Below are 18,520 nucleotides of genomic sequence, written 5' to 3'. Positions count from 1 at the left end.
GCGATTGATGGGAACTATTTCTTCCACCTGGTAAGTGTGTAATGCGTAAGGATGTAATGCCCAAGCGCAGCGTGCTGTTGCTGCTCACGCACTCAAATATAGACACAATGGCAAAATGTAAAAGTCACGCGTGGAGCCATTTCAGCTCCACATATAGCCAAGACACGATCTATGATTGTGGGAAATGAGTAACAAATGAGGCTGGTACCTCAATGTACTTCTGAGTTTAAAATAAATAAATCAGAGTGATGTCTTGTGTTCTTTATGAAGCAAAATTCTTACCAATTCCCATCCCTAAATGTCACACTGGAGCAGATGAGGCCTCACAGCTATGGTGTAAAAGGTAATCCCAGCTGTTACTGTCTTTTAGCTGCCACACATTTGCCCACGTGAGCTCACAATGATAAAGTCTGAGCAAACCTTTACACCAAATAATTAAAACAAATTATTACCATATATACAAGACAGGTGGTGAAAGAGTTATGGATCTTCAAGTAAAATAAGCAAAGTGAAAGTGCAGAAATACACCCAGAGAAGTATTCAACTACAAAAATGTTTCCAGTTTATCTTATCATATAATAGTATCTACAAAATAACTTGTAGGAGTAAATTAAACAGTATGAGATTTGCCTCTTGAATTTTAGAGGACATGTAAAAATATAAGGTAGCAGAAAATGGAAATACTCTTGTACAGGTACCCTAAATGAGGTGCATCAGAAAATGTTCTTCGTAAGTGTAAACAACCGAAAACAGGTAGGACTGCTGACAGACAACTTAAGGACAACGTCATCAAAGAGGAGCTGCAGGTTTCAGCAAATAGGAGGAGGAGGAGGTTAAATCAATGTCTTCACCTTCAGAATGAAAAAAAGGAATTATTTTAACCTTGAACACATTTCTTTCTTTCCATGTTAGCTCAGGTACACGATTGGTAATAACCTACTTAAAAAGCATTAAAATTTTACATTCATTCATACATTAAAAGTATAATCTGTTACACAGGTGTTAAACAAAACTCATGGTGCTCAGATTTTAGAAAATACACAAGCATTTTTTAACCTACGGTACTTTATGCAAGTACACTATGGCACTTTGATTCTAATGCAGCACAGAGCCGTCAAAATAAATATTTATCACACAAGGCACAGGTTAGATAAAAAGCCATCGTAAATCATGGATGAGTAAACAATACATGCTGAGATAATCATTTTAAATCAAATGTCAAAGTTGTGAGAGAGGTAGGCCCTTGGATGACAGGACATTGTTCACATTTTTAGGGCTCTTTTTTCAAAAAAAAGAAAAGGGGAAACCCCCCCCCCCAAAAAAAAAACCCCCCAAAAAACTGACATCTTTTCATGTAAAGCTTCACCATCGATTTCCCAAAGATGAATCCCCCGACTCAAAGTTTCTGTTTTTCAAGTAGCGCTTGACCTCCTCCAGCTCGTACGGCCCGAGGCTCTGGTCGACCCCCGGGGTAAGCTTGTAGCTCAGAGGGGAGATAATGTAACCGTTGCGGTAAAGGCAGACCTGCTTGCACATCTCAAAGCAGGTGAAAAGAAGGCCAAAGCAGGGAACGATCTGTGGAGTGACAAGAGACACTTCATTATTGTGACCACAGATCCACACAGAACTTAAACATGCTTTATTTTCATTAAAATGGTCACAAGTAAAAACAGTGATGAGCTATGAAGGCATATGAAGGTACAGCTGTAGCAGTATGCTGTTCCACGTTGGTAGTGATATTCCTGCTGTGATCTACACACTAAACAGTACTTTCCATGCCTTGCCCCTCCCCTTGTTCTCCTTCCTGCATAGACCGTGGACATGTACTAATTTTTAAAACACAAGTTCAAACAGACCAGTACTGGAGCCATAGAAATTATTACCAAAGTATAAGTGAATCAAACCTTTATTGTGTTGGCAGTAAGGCCGTTCCACAGTGAAAAGACGCCGTTGTTTCTAATGACCTGTATGAAACAGTCCATCATTCCAGTGAAATGGACGTCAACTCCCCCAAAATGGGGAAGACGGGGGCTCTGTGCCTGGAAAAAGGATGAAAAGCAAAATAAGAATCAGTGAATCAATGCTCACGGTGCCTATTAACTGATAACTGGGAAGGTCAGAGGACATGTCATGAAAATATGAGCTAGATTTCATTCATTTGTCATTTATCAGCAGAGGTTGTGCAGTAAATGCAAAAGGATGATCAGAGGATCAGTTAGGTAAGTATAAAATATTGTCATACTTTCGGAGAGGCCACCGTAGTGCTGCTAAAGATTCTGAGAGTAACTATGTGAAGGAGCTCTGAGCTGCATCCTTCACTTGATAAGTGATGAATCATTTTATATCTTTGATATTGCCTGAAGATTTTGATATCTCAAAGATTTGGTTAAACCATATACTAGTGAATGATGTGAGCACTGATTTGATATATTTAAATGTATTTAAGGTGTTGATGGTTTTAAAGTAATTAGTTATGGCAGTTATTAACCCTTGTTTCTTCCGAGGTCCATTTCTGATTGGTGGGGGGTGGTGTTTTCATGAAGCGCGCACATGAGGATACGCCACCTGACTCCCATTCTTAATCAACGGATTGGACTGAACCATGGGATATGTAAGGCAGGGAAGGGGGTTATTTTGCCATGGGGATTTTGTTAAAATGCTTTCTATTATTATTTAGATTTGTGCTAGTTTCGGTAGGATGCTCATGTTATTCATTTTAGGGTTTAAGACAGGTATCTTATGAGATATTGTGTACATAATTGTAAATATCTTTGGGAATGACTCCCCTATAGTTATAAGGAAGGTAATCTATAAACAGAGGTGGTTTTTGGGTTTTTTTTTTTTTAACTGGAGTTATTGTTGTGTGGTTATTGGTGTGTGTTTGACGTCACTGTGTTTCACTGTTTTTTTTGTATAAACGCTAAGTAAAAGAAAGACAGAGCTCTGGATAATTGAGTCACCTCTCATTTTGTTTATCTCCATGCACCTCAAGCCATGGGGTGGCCATCTTGACAAGGGTTGTGTTCAGCAAAAACCCCACAAACTATCTGAAGTAGACTGTCATGTTTTATGGGCATTATAGCTTCATAAACCATGAGACTAATAAGACCCTTCAAACAGCTCCATCTGTAGAGGATGCACAAAGCTAGTCTGCGAGGTAAACTATACATGACTTCAATTAAGCCTCAGCAAACATGTTCATCTGTTTTTTCCCCATTCTCTGTTCTCTGTCCTGAATTAATATTTAACTCCAAGTGTTTTAACACACTCCAGCTGAATAGCTAAATGAAGCGATTACGCAGCACTGTTCTTTAAAGTGAGTGACGTTGGTGCAAAGCTTCAGCAGACTGGAAACACACGCCGGCTGTCTGATAGTTGCTGGCTATCTTTAGACAACATACACTATATTGCCAGAAGTATTCACTCGTCTGCCTTCACACGCATATGAGCTTGAGTAACATCCCATTCTTATTCCATAGGGTTTAATATGATGTTGGCCCACCCTTTGCAGCTATAACAGCTTCAGCTCTTCTGGGTTGCCTTTCCACAAGGTTTAGGTGTGTGTTTATGGGAATTTTTGACCATTCTTCCAGAAGACATTGATGTTGGATGAGAAGGCCTGGCTTGCAGTCACCGCTCAAATTCATCCCAAAGGTGTCCTATTGGGTTGAGGTCAGGGCTCTGTGCAGGCCAATCAAGTTCTGCAACACCAAATTTGCACATCCATGTCTTTATGGACCATACTTTGTGCACTGGTGTGTACTCATGTTGGAACTCAAAGGCCTCATCCCCAAACTGTTCCCACAAAGTTGGGAGCAATTGTCCTATAAAGGGCAAGTAACAATTTTTGGTCATTTCCACACACTTTATGACACCCATCCCACGCCTCAGTGAAGTTAAGAAGAACATGGTCGCGAAGAAATGGCCTAATGTTTTATAAAGTTATGTGTATGTTGTAATAACTCTGTTGCAATGTTCTAAAAATACATGTTCCTTTCACCACATGTGCTTTTCTTATACACTTGGATTTTTTTTTTTTTTTACCATTTATGGCCAAGAAAACAAATACAGTAACTTCATTGACCTTAACTTTTTACATGAAAAATGTCACAAAAGTAATGAAGTTGTGTTATGTCCTCCAGTAACACTAAGCATGAGATTTTGAATTTCAAAGTATTTCAATGAGTGCCTTATAAAGGGTTAAGAGTTCCTTTCACTGGAACTAAAGGGCTGAGCCCAACTCCTGAAAAACAACTCCACCCCATAACTTTACACTTGGCACAATGTAGTCAGACAAGTACCGTTCTCGTGGCAACCGCCAAACCCAGACTCGTCCATCGGATTGTCAGACAGAGAAGCATGATTTGTCACTCCAGAGAGCACATCTCCACTGCTCTAGAGTCCAGTGGAGACGTGCTTTACACCACTGCATCTGACACTTTGCATTGCACTTGGTGATGTAAGGCCTGGATGCAGCCGCTCTGCTGTGGAAACACATTCCATGAAGCTCTCCACACTGTTCTTAAGCTAATCTGAAGGCCACATGAAGTTTGGAGGTCTGTGGCGATTGACTCTGCAAAAAGTTGGTGACCTCTGCGCCCTGTGTGCTTCAGCATCTGCTAAGTCCGCTCTGACTTTACATGCCACTTTGTGGCTGAGTTGCTGTCATTCCCAATCACTTCCACTTTGTTATGATACCAATAACAGTTGACTGGAATATTTAGTAGTGAGGAAATTTCATGACTGGCCTTGTTGCGCGGGTGGCATCCTATCACTGTACCACGCTGTAATTCACTGAGCTTCTGAAAGCGACCCATTGTTCCACAAATGTTTGTAGAAGCAGTCTGCATGCCTAGGTGCTTGGTTTTAGACATGGAAGTGATATATATATTCCCAGCTAGTGTTGAACCTATTTAATAGGCAGATAAAACCAGATGTAGAATCCCGTCCTTTGCAGTGCCATTGCTCCCCATGTGTCCTTTCTAACATGCAGAAAACCTGATTTAAAGGCAGCATGGTGAAGACCAGCATAACCTTCTGGGATCATAATATCTTAAACCATACACAGGAAAAATATCCTGCTTTTAAATTTAAGTAAATGACGACTAATGTAATTCTGATGTTCACTTTCCAAACTCAAACTCATTGAGTGGCTGAGTCAAGTCAGCCTGTATTTAGACACACCTGCTGCCCTCTTATGGACTGAGTATGGTATTACAGCCAGCATGCAGGACCATCTACACTATAAACACAATGTGTTTACAATCATTTACCAATTACTCAGTCAGTAGAAGATAGATATGAAGAAAAAAATTGTAATTTAATTAAAAGACAACACAACAGCAGCTTTCACTATTAACAAAAAAATATATCTGACAAAGTTCCTAAGAGAGTTTATGATGCCGTTTATATTATCTGTATTTATATTTCTACTTTAATTCCTGACTGCTTTAAAATGAACACAGGCCTGTTTCAGTTCTCCAACCACAGCCAACATGCAGAAAAGTGCTAACTTACTTGCATTTTCCGCTTTACAGTTTCGAAAGGGTATGACAGGGTTTGAGCCACTCCTGCTGCCAAACAGCCATTGATGAAGTTCTGCAGGGGAGTGAAGCGAACAGGCGGCTCCTGCCACAGCTTGTCCAAGTTCATGTAGACTGCATAACATCCAACAGAAAAGGGAACTGCACCTATAAAGACATGAAATTTAGGGTAAAGGTTGAGTCAGTCATTTAAAACTACACAATTACTAGAATACAACGTGAAATTACTGTGCAACATCTGACACAATCCACTGAAACTAAATGAATTTGTTGTAATGTGCATACAAACCCAAGACAGTGAGAGAAAATCCCCTGTAGAGGGCGAGCAGCCCTTCATTCTTGTAGATTTTTGTTAAGGTGTGAGCTACACCGATGTATGTGGGCTGCCTGCAGTTTTGAACAATCAGCCTGGTTTCCGCCACCTCCAGAGGGTACGTGGCCAGAGCAGCAACAACACCGGCCAGTCCACCTGCAAATATGGCCCTCCACTGAGAGATGAAACCCAGTTCATCCATGTGAAGGTGGACTATCCTGCACAGAGGAAGGAAATACAATAACAGTTGATTTTAGACTAGAATAAAACTGATGTCCCTGTTGGCCAGTAGGGTTTGCAGACAGCCGTCCACCCCCTTATGTTAAAGAAGAAAAAAAAAAAAGCAGTCGTGATGAAAGTAATAAATTTTTTCAGACACTGCGGTTCAATAGAATTATTTTAAACAAACTAATGAAACTGGCCAAGCACAAAAATGATGGTACCTTTAACTTAATATTTTGTTGTTTAAACTTTTGAGGCAATCACTGCAATCAAGCAATTTCTGTAACCCTCAATGACACTTTTGTACCCGTCAACCTGGGTGTTTTTAGCTGTGTGTTTTGGGTCATTATCCTGTTGGAGGACTCATGACCTGCAACTTAAACAAAGCTTTCTGGCACTGGGCAGCATATTTCATCCAAAATGTCTTGATGGTCTTGAGATGTCATTGCACCCTGCAGAGATTCAAGAGATCCTGTGCCAGATGCAGCAAAGCAGCCCCAGAACATAACCGAGCCTCCTCCATGTTTCACAGTATGTACAGTGTTCTTTTCTTTGTATGCTTCATTTTTGCATCTGTGAACATGTGATTTGCCAAAATGCTCCAGTTTTGTCTCATCTGTCCAAAGGACATTCTCCCAGAAGCTTTGTGGCTTGTCAATATGCATTTTGGTAAATTCCAGTCTCACTTTTTTATTATTTATTATATGCTTTCACAGTGGTGTCCTCCTCAGTCGTCTTCTATTAAGTCCACTTTGGCTCAAACAGCGATGGGGGGTGCAATCTGATACGGATGTACTTTGACCTTGGAGTTCACCTCTTTGGAAGTTGTTCTGGGCACTTTTGTTACCATTCGTATTATCCATCTCTACAATTTGTCATCAGTTTTCCTCTTACAGTCACATCCAGGGAGGTTAGCTACAGTCCTGTGGACCTTAAACTTCCGAATAATATGTGTGACTGTAGTTACAGGAACATCAAGCTGCTTGGAGATGGTCTTTGAGGTCATCTCCTGAGACAGCGCACACCTTAGCTTTCTGTGGTCCATGTTCAGTGGGGTACACACCATGATCCCAAACAGCACAGTGACTACTTTTCATCCTTTAAATAGGCAGACTGACTGATTACAAGTTAGAATACACCTGTGATACTAATTCCAGGCCACACTTAGTTTAACACGTCCGTATGGTCAACTTATTTTCAGGCTTTTCTCAGGGTACCATCATTTTTGTCCAGAACACTTTAATTACTTTTTTATTTTTTAAATAATTCCATTGAACCATAATTCAAATGCAATGTCTCATTTTCATTAGGTATTTTTCAGTCATTTTTTTTTTATTATTATTTTTGTCAGTTTCAAGTTATTTCAGTGACCATTGTGAGCTTTTCTCAGGTACAGAAGGTTATCAGCAATTTGGTCCACGTCTGTACATCTATATCCAACATCATGCAAAAACACATAACAAGATCCAAGTGTTTGTTCACTACATAGAAAGTTGCCTTGCATGCAAATAACATAAAGTGTAATCAGGGCAGTCAGGCAGGCTGTGCTGTTTAGAAATCTCTTTTCAGACATCTACTGTAAGTATTACTCTTCAGAGCACTTCTAAGAAGCTCGCAACAGAAGAGCATGTGATTAACTGAATCCAAGAGTGTGTGTGTGTGTGTGTGTGGTGTGTGGGTGTGTGCGTGTGAGAGAGAGAGCAAGAGAGAGAGAGAGAGAGAGAGCGAGAGAGAGAGAAAATTCCTTTCCTGGAATACTGTGTAAACTACAGGACAACAGTTTGCCAACTCAGGACATAGTGTTTACATATGCACACGCGTGTCATCGGGAAACATGACTAATGCAGATAGTGAGCAGTGGATTATTACTCTATGCTGGATTACTATCAGCTTCCCTGCTGCTTTGGGTCCTAAAGTTACCTAACTGATGCGTGAGTAGATCCCTGCCTTCAGTTTTGCCTCACAGGCATTGCTTCCACTCACAGGGTGTAAAAGGATTTTTATCCCAGGACTCTCAAACCCACACCACCCACACAACCTCATGTCATCAAACTTGAATAATGAACATATTAATGTGCTTGTTGTTTATTGATACTTATTGATATTGATTCTAGAGAATGTTGATAAAATATTCAGATTATAACAGCACTCCTGAGACAATTGGTTTATTTTCATAGACTGCAAAGGGCCATGCCTAATCATACTGAGGGTGGAGCTGGGAAATTTGGGGGCATTTTGAAAAAGCGAAACTGAAAATCACAGCCTTTGTTGTGTCAGTCAGTATTTGTGGATGTAGTTTTATTAATAATTTGAGTAGTCAAGTAAAACAAATATTACTGACAGCTTAAGCTTCCTCATGATGAGGATTCTTGAGTCTTAAGGAAGGAAAGAAAAATTACTTTAATGTGAAATATAGTGTTTTCTTCAGTTGATTTCTCTGTAGATGCCACTTTCTGCACTTGAAAATTGTTGTTTTTGCCATCCATAGTCTAAATTTTGAGTTAGTATCACTAACTTTCGACTAATAACTCAAAATTTCAAGTCACATATCCCTAAAATCCAATTTAAAAACAATAAAGTTCGTTTTTTCGAGATAGTAAGTCGGTCAGTACATTTTGAGCTAAAAGTCAAATTTCGGCGTACCTGCCAAGCTTTTTGTTCCGCCAGTGGCGGAAACAAGCTTCTATAGATTTCTATGGTCGTTTAGAAGCGCATACTACCTGCGAGACAAAACTCGGGGCACAGTGATCGCCTCTACTTTAAACTCGGCTGAGCAGATCCAGCCTTCTGATTGGCTTAAAATGGAGCGTGCGACCAGTACGGTGAAACAGGAAGTTTATCTTTAGCTACAGGAAAAAAGTAAACAGACTATTTAAACGACCTATTTTATTCATTTAGGTTGTGGTAGATTAAGAATTAATTTAAATATCACTTTTCTTTACATCAGTGTGTTTCTACTGTTTTACACCATAAACACAAACTTGCCAAGTCGACGTCACCTGACCTATAAGTTGGATAACAAACTATTTAGGATAATTTGGGGCAAACGACTTCATAAGATGTTATGAAGTCGATAAAACGTGAGACATACGAAAAGTAGATCTAGCTTTACTCACTTTTTGTATGTTGCTAGATGAACTGCGTTGTAGGGAACAGCCGGAGGCAGGAGGCGAGATTTCCTTTCCAAAATCCCCTAAGTCCCTCATTCTGGTAGATGATGAGAAAACTTTGCCAGAAACCCCTCTTGCAGTGAAAAGTGCCCACCTGACTTTTAATTTTGACCACCTCCAAAGGTGAGGTGACAGTTTTGCTAAAAAACCCTGCGAAACCGACGCACACGAAGCTCTGCGATCTCGTCAGCCTGTTGTCCCGTTTCAACCCGTGGCCATCGCTGTTTGGCCTTAATGCTCCGAACCGGCTGGCAACCTCTGATGGCTGCAGTTTTCTCTGGATTGCTTATACGGGATAGACATCTAATTATAGACAGCGAGCAGGTGTCCGTTACCCATCCCGACCAGAGGTGTACTGTGACAGTCACGTCACTTTGTCCAGTGTTATGGATGAACAGTGAACACTAGAGGGCGCGCTTTGACCTCAACTCGACCATTACATGCAGATGTTGCAGTGCTGCAGATTAAAGCCCTTGCAAATTATCCGAGTAGAAGTATAAAAGAGACTGAAGTGAATCCACACAACGTAGAGTACTGTGCATAGACTTGGGCCACCCTTCATTTTTTTTTGCATTTTGCTAAGAAAATGATAAATTCTGCAAACATACATGGAAATACAGTATATTGAGTTTGTGGAATTCTAACAAGTCTAAAAGTCAATATTTGGTAACAACCACATTATTCTTCATCACAGGCTGAACTCTCTTAGGCAGATTTCGTGTAATTTCTTTAAGTTGTCTCCAGGAATAGTTCTCCAGGCTTTGAAATGCAACCCCGAACCATGACACAGACTCCACTGTGTTTTATACATAGCTGTAGATACTTACTGTTGTACCCCTTTCGTGCCCTCCTCCGCACATATTAATAACAACTATTGTGTTATACTGTTATGTGCAGCACAACACCGATTCATCCCTTGAGTGTAAGTGTCTTTTTTGTATTTGAATGATTCACTGGTCATGTTTAAGTGGCTTAACAAACCAAAAAAAAAAAAAAACCTTCTGAAAATGGTCAGTTACAAGGACTGGACTGAAAATGAGTGAAAAGCAGCCAATGTCTAAAGAAAAACTGTGAAAAACCTTTAGAAAGCTTGGGAAACTATTGGTCATTACCACTTTAAAGAATCACAAGAAAGTCTGACTCCTTGGAAGCAAAATATAAAGACAGGAGCTGTGGCTTTAGACTTTTTCACAGTACTGTTTTGTGTATATTGCTGATGTATTAGTGTACACACATTTTAGTCTTGTAGCTGAGTAAGGCAGAGTTGATTTAACCAGCCTGATGACTTTTTATCATAACATCTGAAAAATAAAAAGCAATTACGTCTTAACAAATGAAGTTCAGCTCATTAGCCCACGAAGCCTTAGATTTGCATGGAAAAATAAAACCTATATTCAACATGTAATCATGGTATTAAGTAATGATAAAGCCAAAACGAACAACCTTGGGCCTGTGGGCATATGGGAGAATTACAGTTAACACTCCTTATTTCTATCACCAGATTTCAAAACAGTATTACAGCACTGAGTAATGAAGCACTGATGCTATTGATCCACCTTAGCCATATAGCCTTTCTTTTAATTTAATTTATATGCTTTGAATCAGAATCAGAATACTTGGGGGGGGGGGGGGGGGGGGGGGTTGTTTTGTTACAGGTGCTCACTTTAAATTTAAATGAAAGATAGGAAATTATGAACTGTTGTATGTTAAAATAAATACGAGTACTCCAAAGTTGAACAAAGTTAAACAACATTAAGTACATGTTTACAAGATAATGGGAAGTGAAAATAATCCAGATGTCAGTTTGTAATCATGAAAACAGTCATAGGGAGGAACTGTAAAGATTGATTGTGATTTTCTGTGGTGTATTGTGGTGGAATGAGCCTTTGCTGAATGCCCTCCTGGATCTGTCCAGCATGTCATGCTGTATGGACAGGACTGTGAAAGATTGTCCATAGTGTCTGTAGCTTGGACCACATCCTCCTTTTCTGACATGTCTGCTGGGGAGTCAGGCTCCTCGCCCACATCCTCACTCGCCTTTCAGATGGCTTTGCTGAGTCTGTTGGTGTCCACTGTCCTCAGTCTGCTGCCTCAGAACACATGATTCCAATGAGTGTCTATAAGATACTACATAAAGTTTTATATTTATTGAATTTTTACGAAATTATTTGCTCTGAAGGTGACATGGCTACTACATGGCAGTCCTCCTGGTAGACCATACAATAAAACATTTTGTAAACCACAAAGCACTTTGTTGCACATCAGCAGCTGAATGGCAGCCCTTGCCCTTCCTGCCAATTTCTTTTGAGAGTTTCCTATGAAGTAAAGGTTGAATTGAGTCACGAAAGTGCATAACTGTTTTTGAAGACTTTGGACAATTGAAAACTTGTTTTTTCGTATTTGTTTATTTATTTATTCACTCATTTAATTTCAGGATTCTTTTTTTCAAACATGTCTTGGCCAAAATTGCGCACACATGGTTTGTTCAAATCAAGCATGCACTATTTTTTTTTTGCCTATTAACACCTGTTTACCTCTGCCACTTTAATCCTTGCTGTATTTTCTTTATTGTACCATCAATGTAATGCTGGTCTGATTTCCTGTATTAAACAGCAGGGATTTTATGCCGCTGTCTTGTTTCAGCTCCATGTTTGTTTTCTTCTTGTCTCTGCTTGCCAGGAGCACCTCCCTCCCTCAGATGCATGTGAGGAGCCCACCTTCTGTCTGTGCCGGGGCCACTTGGCTCCTTTACAAAGGCTTTCTGGAATAACAGAGCCAACCAGAGAAATGACAGCCTGATCACAAGAGGTTTACCTCTAGCTGCCTGCTGGGGTGGAAAAGGGTGTGTCTGTGTGTGCGTGTGAATGGAAAAGCAGCTTTAATTGCTGTGCGAAAACAGTCTTTGATCCAATTGCAGTGATGGTTGGGTGCAGAATGTAACTAACACTACAAGTTCATATTTGGTATCCACTCTATGTTTTTTTTATTTAAGAGGAGCTGGAATGATTGTTATTCACATCTGTGCTTTAACTAAGAATATCAAAGTAGCCAAAAAAGCCCACTTTGAAAACTCTTTGATCACACTGTCATACATGTTTTTCTTCTAATACACAAGATAATGACACAAGATATCTTTCTGTAAAGATAAGCGGTGTGATGTCGACTCATACTGTATCTTATCAATTAATGCTTCAGCAGTCAAACAGGACACCTCAAAGAATCTGTTGCCAGTATGTCTCCTTTGCTGTCCTTCCTCTGCTGCCCTCGCACTGCCTCCGCCCAACAGTATTTGTGTAGAATCCAGATAGAGCACTACCTTCTTCCTGTATGTATATCACTCTCGTGAATAAGCGTTTCCTCCATGAAGAAAAGTAGTAAGGGAGATGCCTGCATACCTTTGTGTTTGGGGGACTGGTATCTTGGAGTAGGCGCAGGCTGGCTGAGGCATTGTCATTCTCTGGATGTCATGCGCAAGTTGACCCTTGATCTCCCACTTTGAAGTGCATTGCAGACCCACGGGATGAGTGCTTGGCTTCACTGAGAGCTCACAGCAAACAACAGAGGGCGCCCCACACCAGAGAGCCTGCAAAGAGGCCTCGATGGCGTTCCTCCTCACAGATTGGTGCCAGGCTCACAGAGCGCTGCAATAAAATTCTCACCTCATTATCTCGGACAGTCACATCACAGCCTTGTGTGGGCAGGGAAAGGGAAGAAAGGCTGGGGGTGGGCAAGAGGAACAGGCTTTGGGTGGCTGACACCAGAGTTTGTGTGAGTGTGTCTTTCTTTAAAGGTGGGGGTGCATTGGTGAGAGAAATGAGACTTGAGTACAATTTACTGTGGCACTGCTTTAACACCTTTAACAACAAGGCTCAGGCCAAACTGCTCTTGGCTCACTTAACAGGAATGGGAGACATGTTATTCATAGGAGCCTAAATTTGAATTAATGGTTTTTGTGATTGTGTAAACTGTGAAAGGTTGTTAGGGTTTGTTAGGAATAGTAAATGCAATTTTGCACCTCATTATTGGGATCAGTCTTTATTACAACAAACGTTAAAACTGCCATTATCTGAGCTCTGCTGAGCAGTAAATGTGCTTAAATACACTCTTTAAAGTGTAAAATTAGCAATAAATATGTGACCTTAAAGAGGTTCATTTGTGTAATTGTTTTAGTGCCATCTAACATTTCTTGTCACTTCAAAAAAGACAAAACTTAGATTTTCCTTGTTTGTGTAACTTCTCTTTTCCCTGTGAAAAGTTAACTATGAATGATCCATTAACTATTTAGTCAGGATGCAGATGACCAGGAGGGCCATTGTTTGTGAGGATGCAGCGGAGAACTTCTGGCAGCTGCTGTCCCCCTTATCTTTGCCATGTACAGTCAATAAATCAATATCAAATCTAAGGAACAGGAAGCCAGATGGCCTTCCTACAACCTCTCCAGGACAGGCATCTCTCAGGGCCTCCTCGGCTACTGTACCACTGGTGCATGCAGCAGCCCTTTGAAGACATGCACATTCAACAAGCAGCTCAATGAATGACTAAAGGGAACAAATAAGCTGTTACGACTCTGTTCAAATCAGTGTTTGTGTTTCTATCCACATCAAAGGCCTCAGTCTGTTTGATATTCAGCCCCCACACCTTGATCCGAGGCACGTACAGGTATAGGGGAGGAGCAGTCCATTGAGAAGAGAGAGGGTCATGTGGTAGGCTCTTTCAGCCCCAGCTCGAGGGTAGTTGACCCAGACGAAGGGTCTGGTCATGTTTCTTATTCCCCAGGGGGCTACTGCTTCTTACACCCCATCTCTAGGCACATTATTTATTGGTATCCCTATTGATTACATGCTTTAAAGAATATTTACATTTTGCATATTGACATTCAAAGTTTTATAATATTAACTGAAGAGCGAGCCATTTGTTTAGTGACTTGAGGCTGGCTAGGTGAATCGAGGTCAGTGTGTTCAGTTACCTAAATACATCCCGCCAGACTCATCTTCATTTCTGTTAAAGCCAGGGGTCGGGTTAAACAGTAGTTTGATTGAATGGATGTTCACAGGCCGGTGTGAAATGCCAGTTCTTTTGCAATGTGGGAGTACAAAAAGGGGGTTTCTGTGGCCTTTGTGTGGCCCACAGTCTTAGAGCACGGACCCATTGTTAGAGCCTGACCAGCCAGCCCCTCAGACTCTCCTTTAACCTGCTTTGTCTCGAGCAGTGTGACCATTTCCTTCATTCAGGTCAGGGCAGGGTCGTGACTTTGGACACCAGTCTCCTCTGTCTGTCTGCCTGGCCAGTATACTCATAAATACATGTACCACTGAGACAGATGTGCTGCTGTCACATGTCAGATGTAGCTGAACTAAGAAGATGAGTATAAATGGGTCAGGTGTATTCCCAAATCACATTCATATAACCTTAAAATCAAAATAATACTGTTTAAATGTGTGGATATATTTAAACTGAACTGCACAAGTCAGAATACATTTATAATCACAATATGTCACTTTTGTGAGTGTGTAAACCACAGTACCTCATGCATAGAGCTAAGATTACTGCTTTACTGCCTTGGAGTTATGCAACTGCTTAAAAGAGTGCTCAGCTCCCTCCCTCCCTGTGTCCTGAGCCTGGACCTGCCTTATCAAGGCCTGGCCATCACAGTGATAAGAGGAGGAAAGACCAAGGGGCCATAACGAACAGTGTGCGTGATCCAGGTCAACAGTGTGAGGAGACTGGACTCAAGAGGGACAAGAATATTATCTGATAAGAATCACAGAAGTCTTTTGATCTCAGAGGGGCTGATCCAAGGCTACAGCTTGTCCTGCTGAGAGGACGAGCAGAATGACACAGCAGGTACAAACAAGCAGGCCCTTGAAGATCATCCCGGGCTTAAGCACATATATACAGGACAGACACAGATTTGCACGCAAACATACAAACGTTCATGTTATACTAGCATTTTTATTTTCTTTGGCTGACATCTTTTTCAAATAATGTCTAATTAAAAAAATAAATAAAAAATCAGTGAGCAGCCAATTACTGGCTAACAATATACTTTAAAATAGACAAATGATACAGCAAATTTTTACCATTGTAGGTCAAACTTAACCACAGCTGACTATGAGATTACTAAAGCTTGAATGCAGTCAGTGTAGTCTGGTTTGGGTCATAAGTCACTGATTAAAATCTATCATGTGCAAGCCAGACAGAACCTGAGGCTGCAGCGCAAGCTGCTGCCTGAACCAAATGCTTGTTGTATTGCCCAGAGCAAGCTGCAGAAGGGCTTTTTTCCCCCTTTTTTTTTTTTGCCTGAAGTGGCCAGAGGAGGGGTAAGCAAGCTGCTGCAGAGTTAAAGTGTCCTTGGTTTCCCCTTAGCAACAGTTAAAAACAAAAAGCACACATGCACAAACACCCCCCCCCCTTGCTCATTCGCAAAGTAAGGCCCAATGAGATACATTCAACTAGAAAGATAAAGGAAACAAACGGATGATATTCTGTTGTTTTCATTGTCAGTGAATTGCATTAAGTGACTTTGTCTTACAATACATTGCTCTGTTGCTAATGTTTGATATAACTAATCCACTGATGTCCACTGGGAATAAAAAAAACATTACAAACATTCGTTGTATTTTAAATGATCCTACATGCCCCAGTCTGCTTCTGTAAGACCTCAACACCAATCTAATACAACTTTTACTCCAGCTGAAGTCATGTTTGGTCACAACTTTAGCACCCAGCTGTTTAAGACAAGTGTCATTTTGAAAGGAAAGAAAATAAAGTGAGTATTTGTGACCTGTATGTGTTCTTTTAGCCAGCTGGAGAAGTATCACTCTTTAGTAGAGAAAGTGCACAAAATTTCTCCTTTCAGTTAGTTCCTCGTTCCTCATCAAACCAAAAGAATGACAGCCTGGTATCAGCAACCTGTTACATCCACACTCCAATTAAAAGAATTAAGATGTAAGGAGCCTTCATTATCAGCTCTCTCTGAAGGACATCAAAGGCTGTGGTGGAGTGAGAGTGCAGCTGCCCTAACGGTGTGAGTTTCTCCTCTCTCACTCCAGAAGAACTTGTTTGTGTTGAGGATGTTTACTGATCCCAGGGAAGACAAACAGCCTGTTTCTTGTTTGTCAGTACCACAACTCAAACACGGAGCTGTGGGGCCTCTCTGTGTGTGCGAGAGTGAGACTTCAGGATATGCTTTATTGTTTGGCAATTGTTTGTCTTGTCTCTGTCTTTGCAGCTAATTTCAAAGCTTCCCATCACCACCCAAAAATACAAAAGGAAAGACGTATACCTTCTGACAGTTCCAAACACCAGATCTGTACAAAGTATATTTAGCTCAGATTTAATCAATATCAAAACCACCAATAAACTGTTACATATATTTATATGTATGCAGCCTTATGTGTGTCATGGGACAAAGATGACTACTATTAGTATTTGGTGTATGTATTTAGTACTTTTTTAAAGAACCTGAGTTATAGTACCTAGTTGAAACACATGGTGTCACTCTTTCTCATCTATTTCACCAACACTTTGGAGGAAGCCCTCAAAGTTTTTGTTAGCAATTCCACATTTATCACATGCTTGCTGTAAATAATGTTTTTTGGCATGATCTGTTTAAGTTTGACTGCAGAAAGTGTCGTCATGAAATACAGGCACTTCACATGATTTGTTTGGGGCACTTAAAAGTTACAGTTAGAGATTTGATTTTTTTCTTTTGGTTTGAAAATCAAACCTGTAATCAAAACATTTTACATTATGCAGAGATTTTTCCACATAAGCAAATGAAGAGTGCTCCATGTTGTACATATTGTGTAGCACATTGAGAACCATGCACGTTTTCTCATATGTTTTTATTTAACTTTTAATTTAGGATGTCAGCAATACAGCCCTAAAAATCATGAAAGATGATTGGCCTTCTCTGCTGTCTTATGAAATATAGACCAGCTGACATCTGTATTGCCTCATGGAGAGTCTCATTTTCTGAGCTTGTATCAGCAAATGTCACTTTGAATTGAAGCTTCCTACCATAGCTATAAATTCTGGGGTGAACAGGCTTTCACAGAGAGGTTTTATGGCACTGAGACTTCCCTTCCTTTCTGCAGGGGGTATCGTGCTTTACGCTGTCCATGTGTCGCAGCCCTTTTAACCAGCACAGTGCCAAAACTGTTAGTATTTTTCTACAGTTTTGGAAAGGTGTTTAGGTAATTTATTAAACGGAAATACCAACATTCGGTGGTTCTGAGTTATTGTGAAAGCATTTTTTTAAAAGAACTTCCTGACATTTTTAGACTTGTCATTTAATTAGAAAAACACATAACATCAGTTATCATAACCACCAATGTGGAAAAATAGTCTATAATAGGCTATGAATATTGCAAATTTTGTCTAAAATGTTCATGCTGACTTTAATGCAAATTTGAGATCTAGACATGCAAAAAACAAAAGGAAATGTTTTACTGCACTGTTATAAAGTGATTCAAATGCTCAGCCTTTACATACACAAACATTAACTCTATAGAGAGTGCTGCAAGTTGGTCTCCAAGCATGCTAATTTTGGATTCAAGTAGCAAGTAAAACACTTGATATTTCACTACTCAGAAAATAGTTTTTAAATTAATTATTTGGGATGGTACAAAAGCACATTTAGTTCTAAATACAATCAAAGAACCAGACGTGAGTAAAAGTTCTTAGTTATATTAAACCACATCACCTAGTTAACACAGAGTGTGTGCATTTACATGTACCTCATGTTTCCCAATTTAAAATCTTATCCTTGGCTGCCCCTTCAAGAGCCTGGTCCTTTCTTGTTAAAACAGAGTTCTTCGTTCCCACTGTGGCCAAGTGGTCATTCATATAAACTAAGTACACCTTTACTGCTTCCATGGGAGTAGGAATTAAATAGCAGCCAGGTGCTGCTAATCCACTGATCCACTGCACTTGATTGTTAGCACCCTCTATGAAAGCAAAAATTTGGGCAGTTTGCTGATCTGAAGCATTCAGGTGTGTGTTAAAACAATGCATCAACCCCCTGAGGAGTGAACGTCCTAACAAATTTAACTGTGCAGAGTTCAGACAAAGGGCCAAAAACACAAGCGCTACATCTCAGACCCTACAGACCTCAGTTAGTATGTTAAATGTTAAAGTCCATGACAGTACAATTAGAAAAGATTGAAGAAGTATGGCTTGTTTGGAAGTGTTTCCAGGGGCAAGCCCCTTTTCTCTAAAGCAACATAGCAACAAGGTTCATGTTTACAAAGTTGCATCTGAACGAACAA

General features: G+C 40.3%; 1 protein-coding gene across 1 annotated transcript; it reads right to left on the bottom strand.

The window, feature by feature from the left end:
• Positions 1-260: 260 nt before the first annotated feature.
• slc25a43 (solute carrier family 25 member 43) lies at positions 261-9,371 on the bottom strand. The gene is made up of 5 exons (XM_030740247.1): positions 9,195-9,371; positions 5,833-6,074; positions 5,518-5,690; positions 1,905-2,039; positions 261-1,575 (listed from the first exon to the last, which is right to left on the bottom strand). The coding sequence occupies exons 2-5, from the start codon at positions 6,056-6,058 to the stop codon at positions 1,363-1,365; spliced, it is 747 nt and encodes a 248-aa protein (XP_030596107.1). The 5' UTR covers positions 6,059-6,074; positions 9,195-9,371; the 3' UTR covers positions 261-1,362.
• Positions 9,372-18,520: the final 9,149 nt, after the last annotated feature.

The sequence above is a fragment of the Archocentrus centrarchus genome, chromosome 10, assembly GCF_007364275.1.
Source record: "Archocentrus centrarchus isolate MPI-CPG fArcCen1 chromosome 10, fArcCen1, whole genome shotgun sequence".
In the NCBI taxonomy this organism is placed as follows: Eukaryota; Metazoa; Chordata; class Actinopteri; order Cichliformes; family Cichlidae; genus Archocentrus; species Archocentrus centrarchus.
Note: the sequence above shows the minus strand (reverse complement) of the source record. Positions and strands in the feature narration are given on the sequence as shown.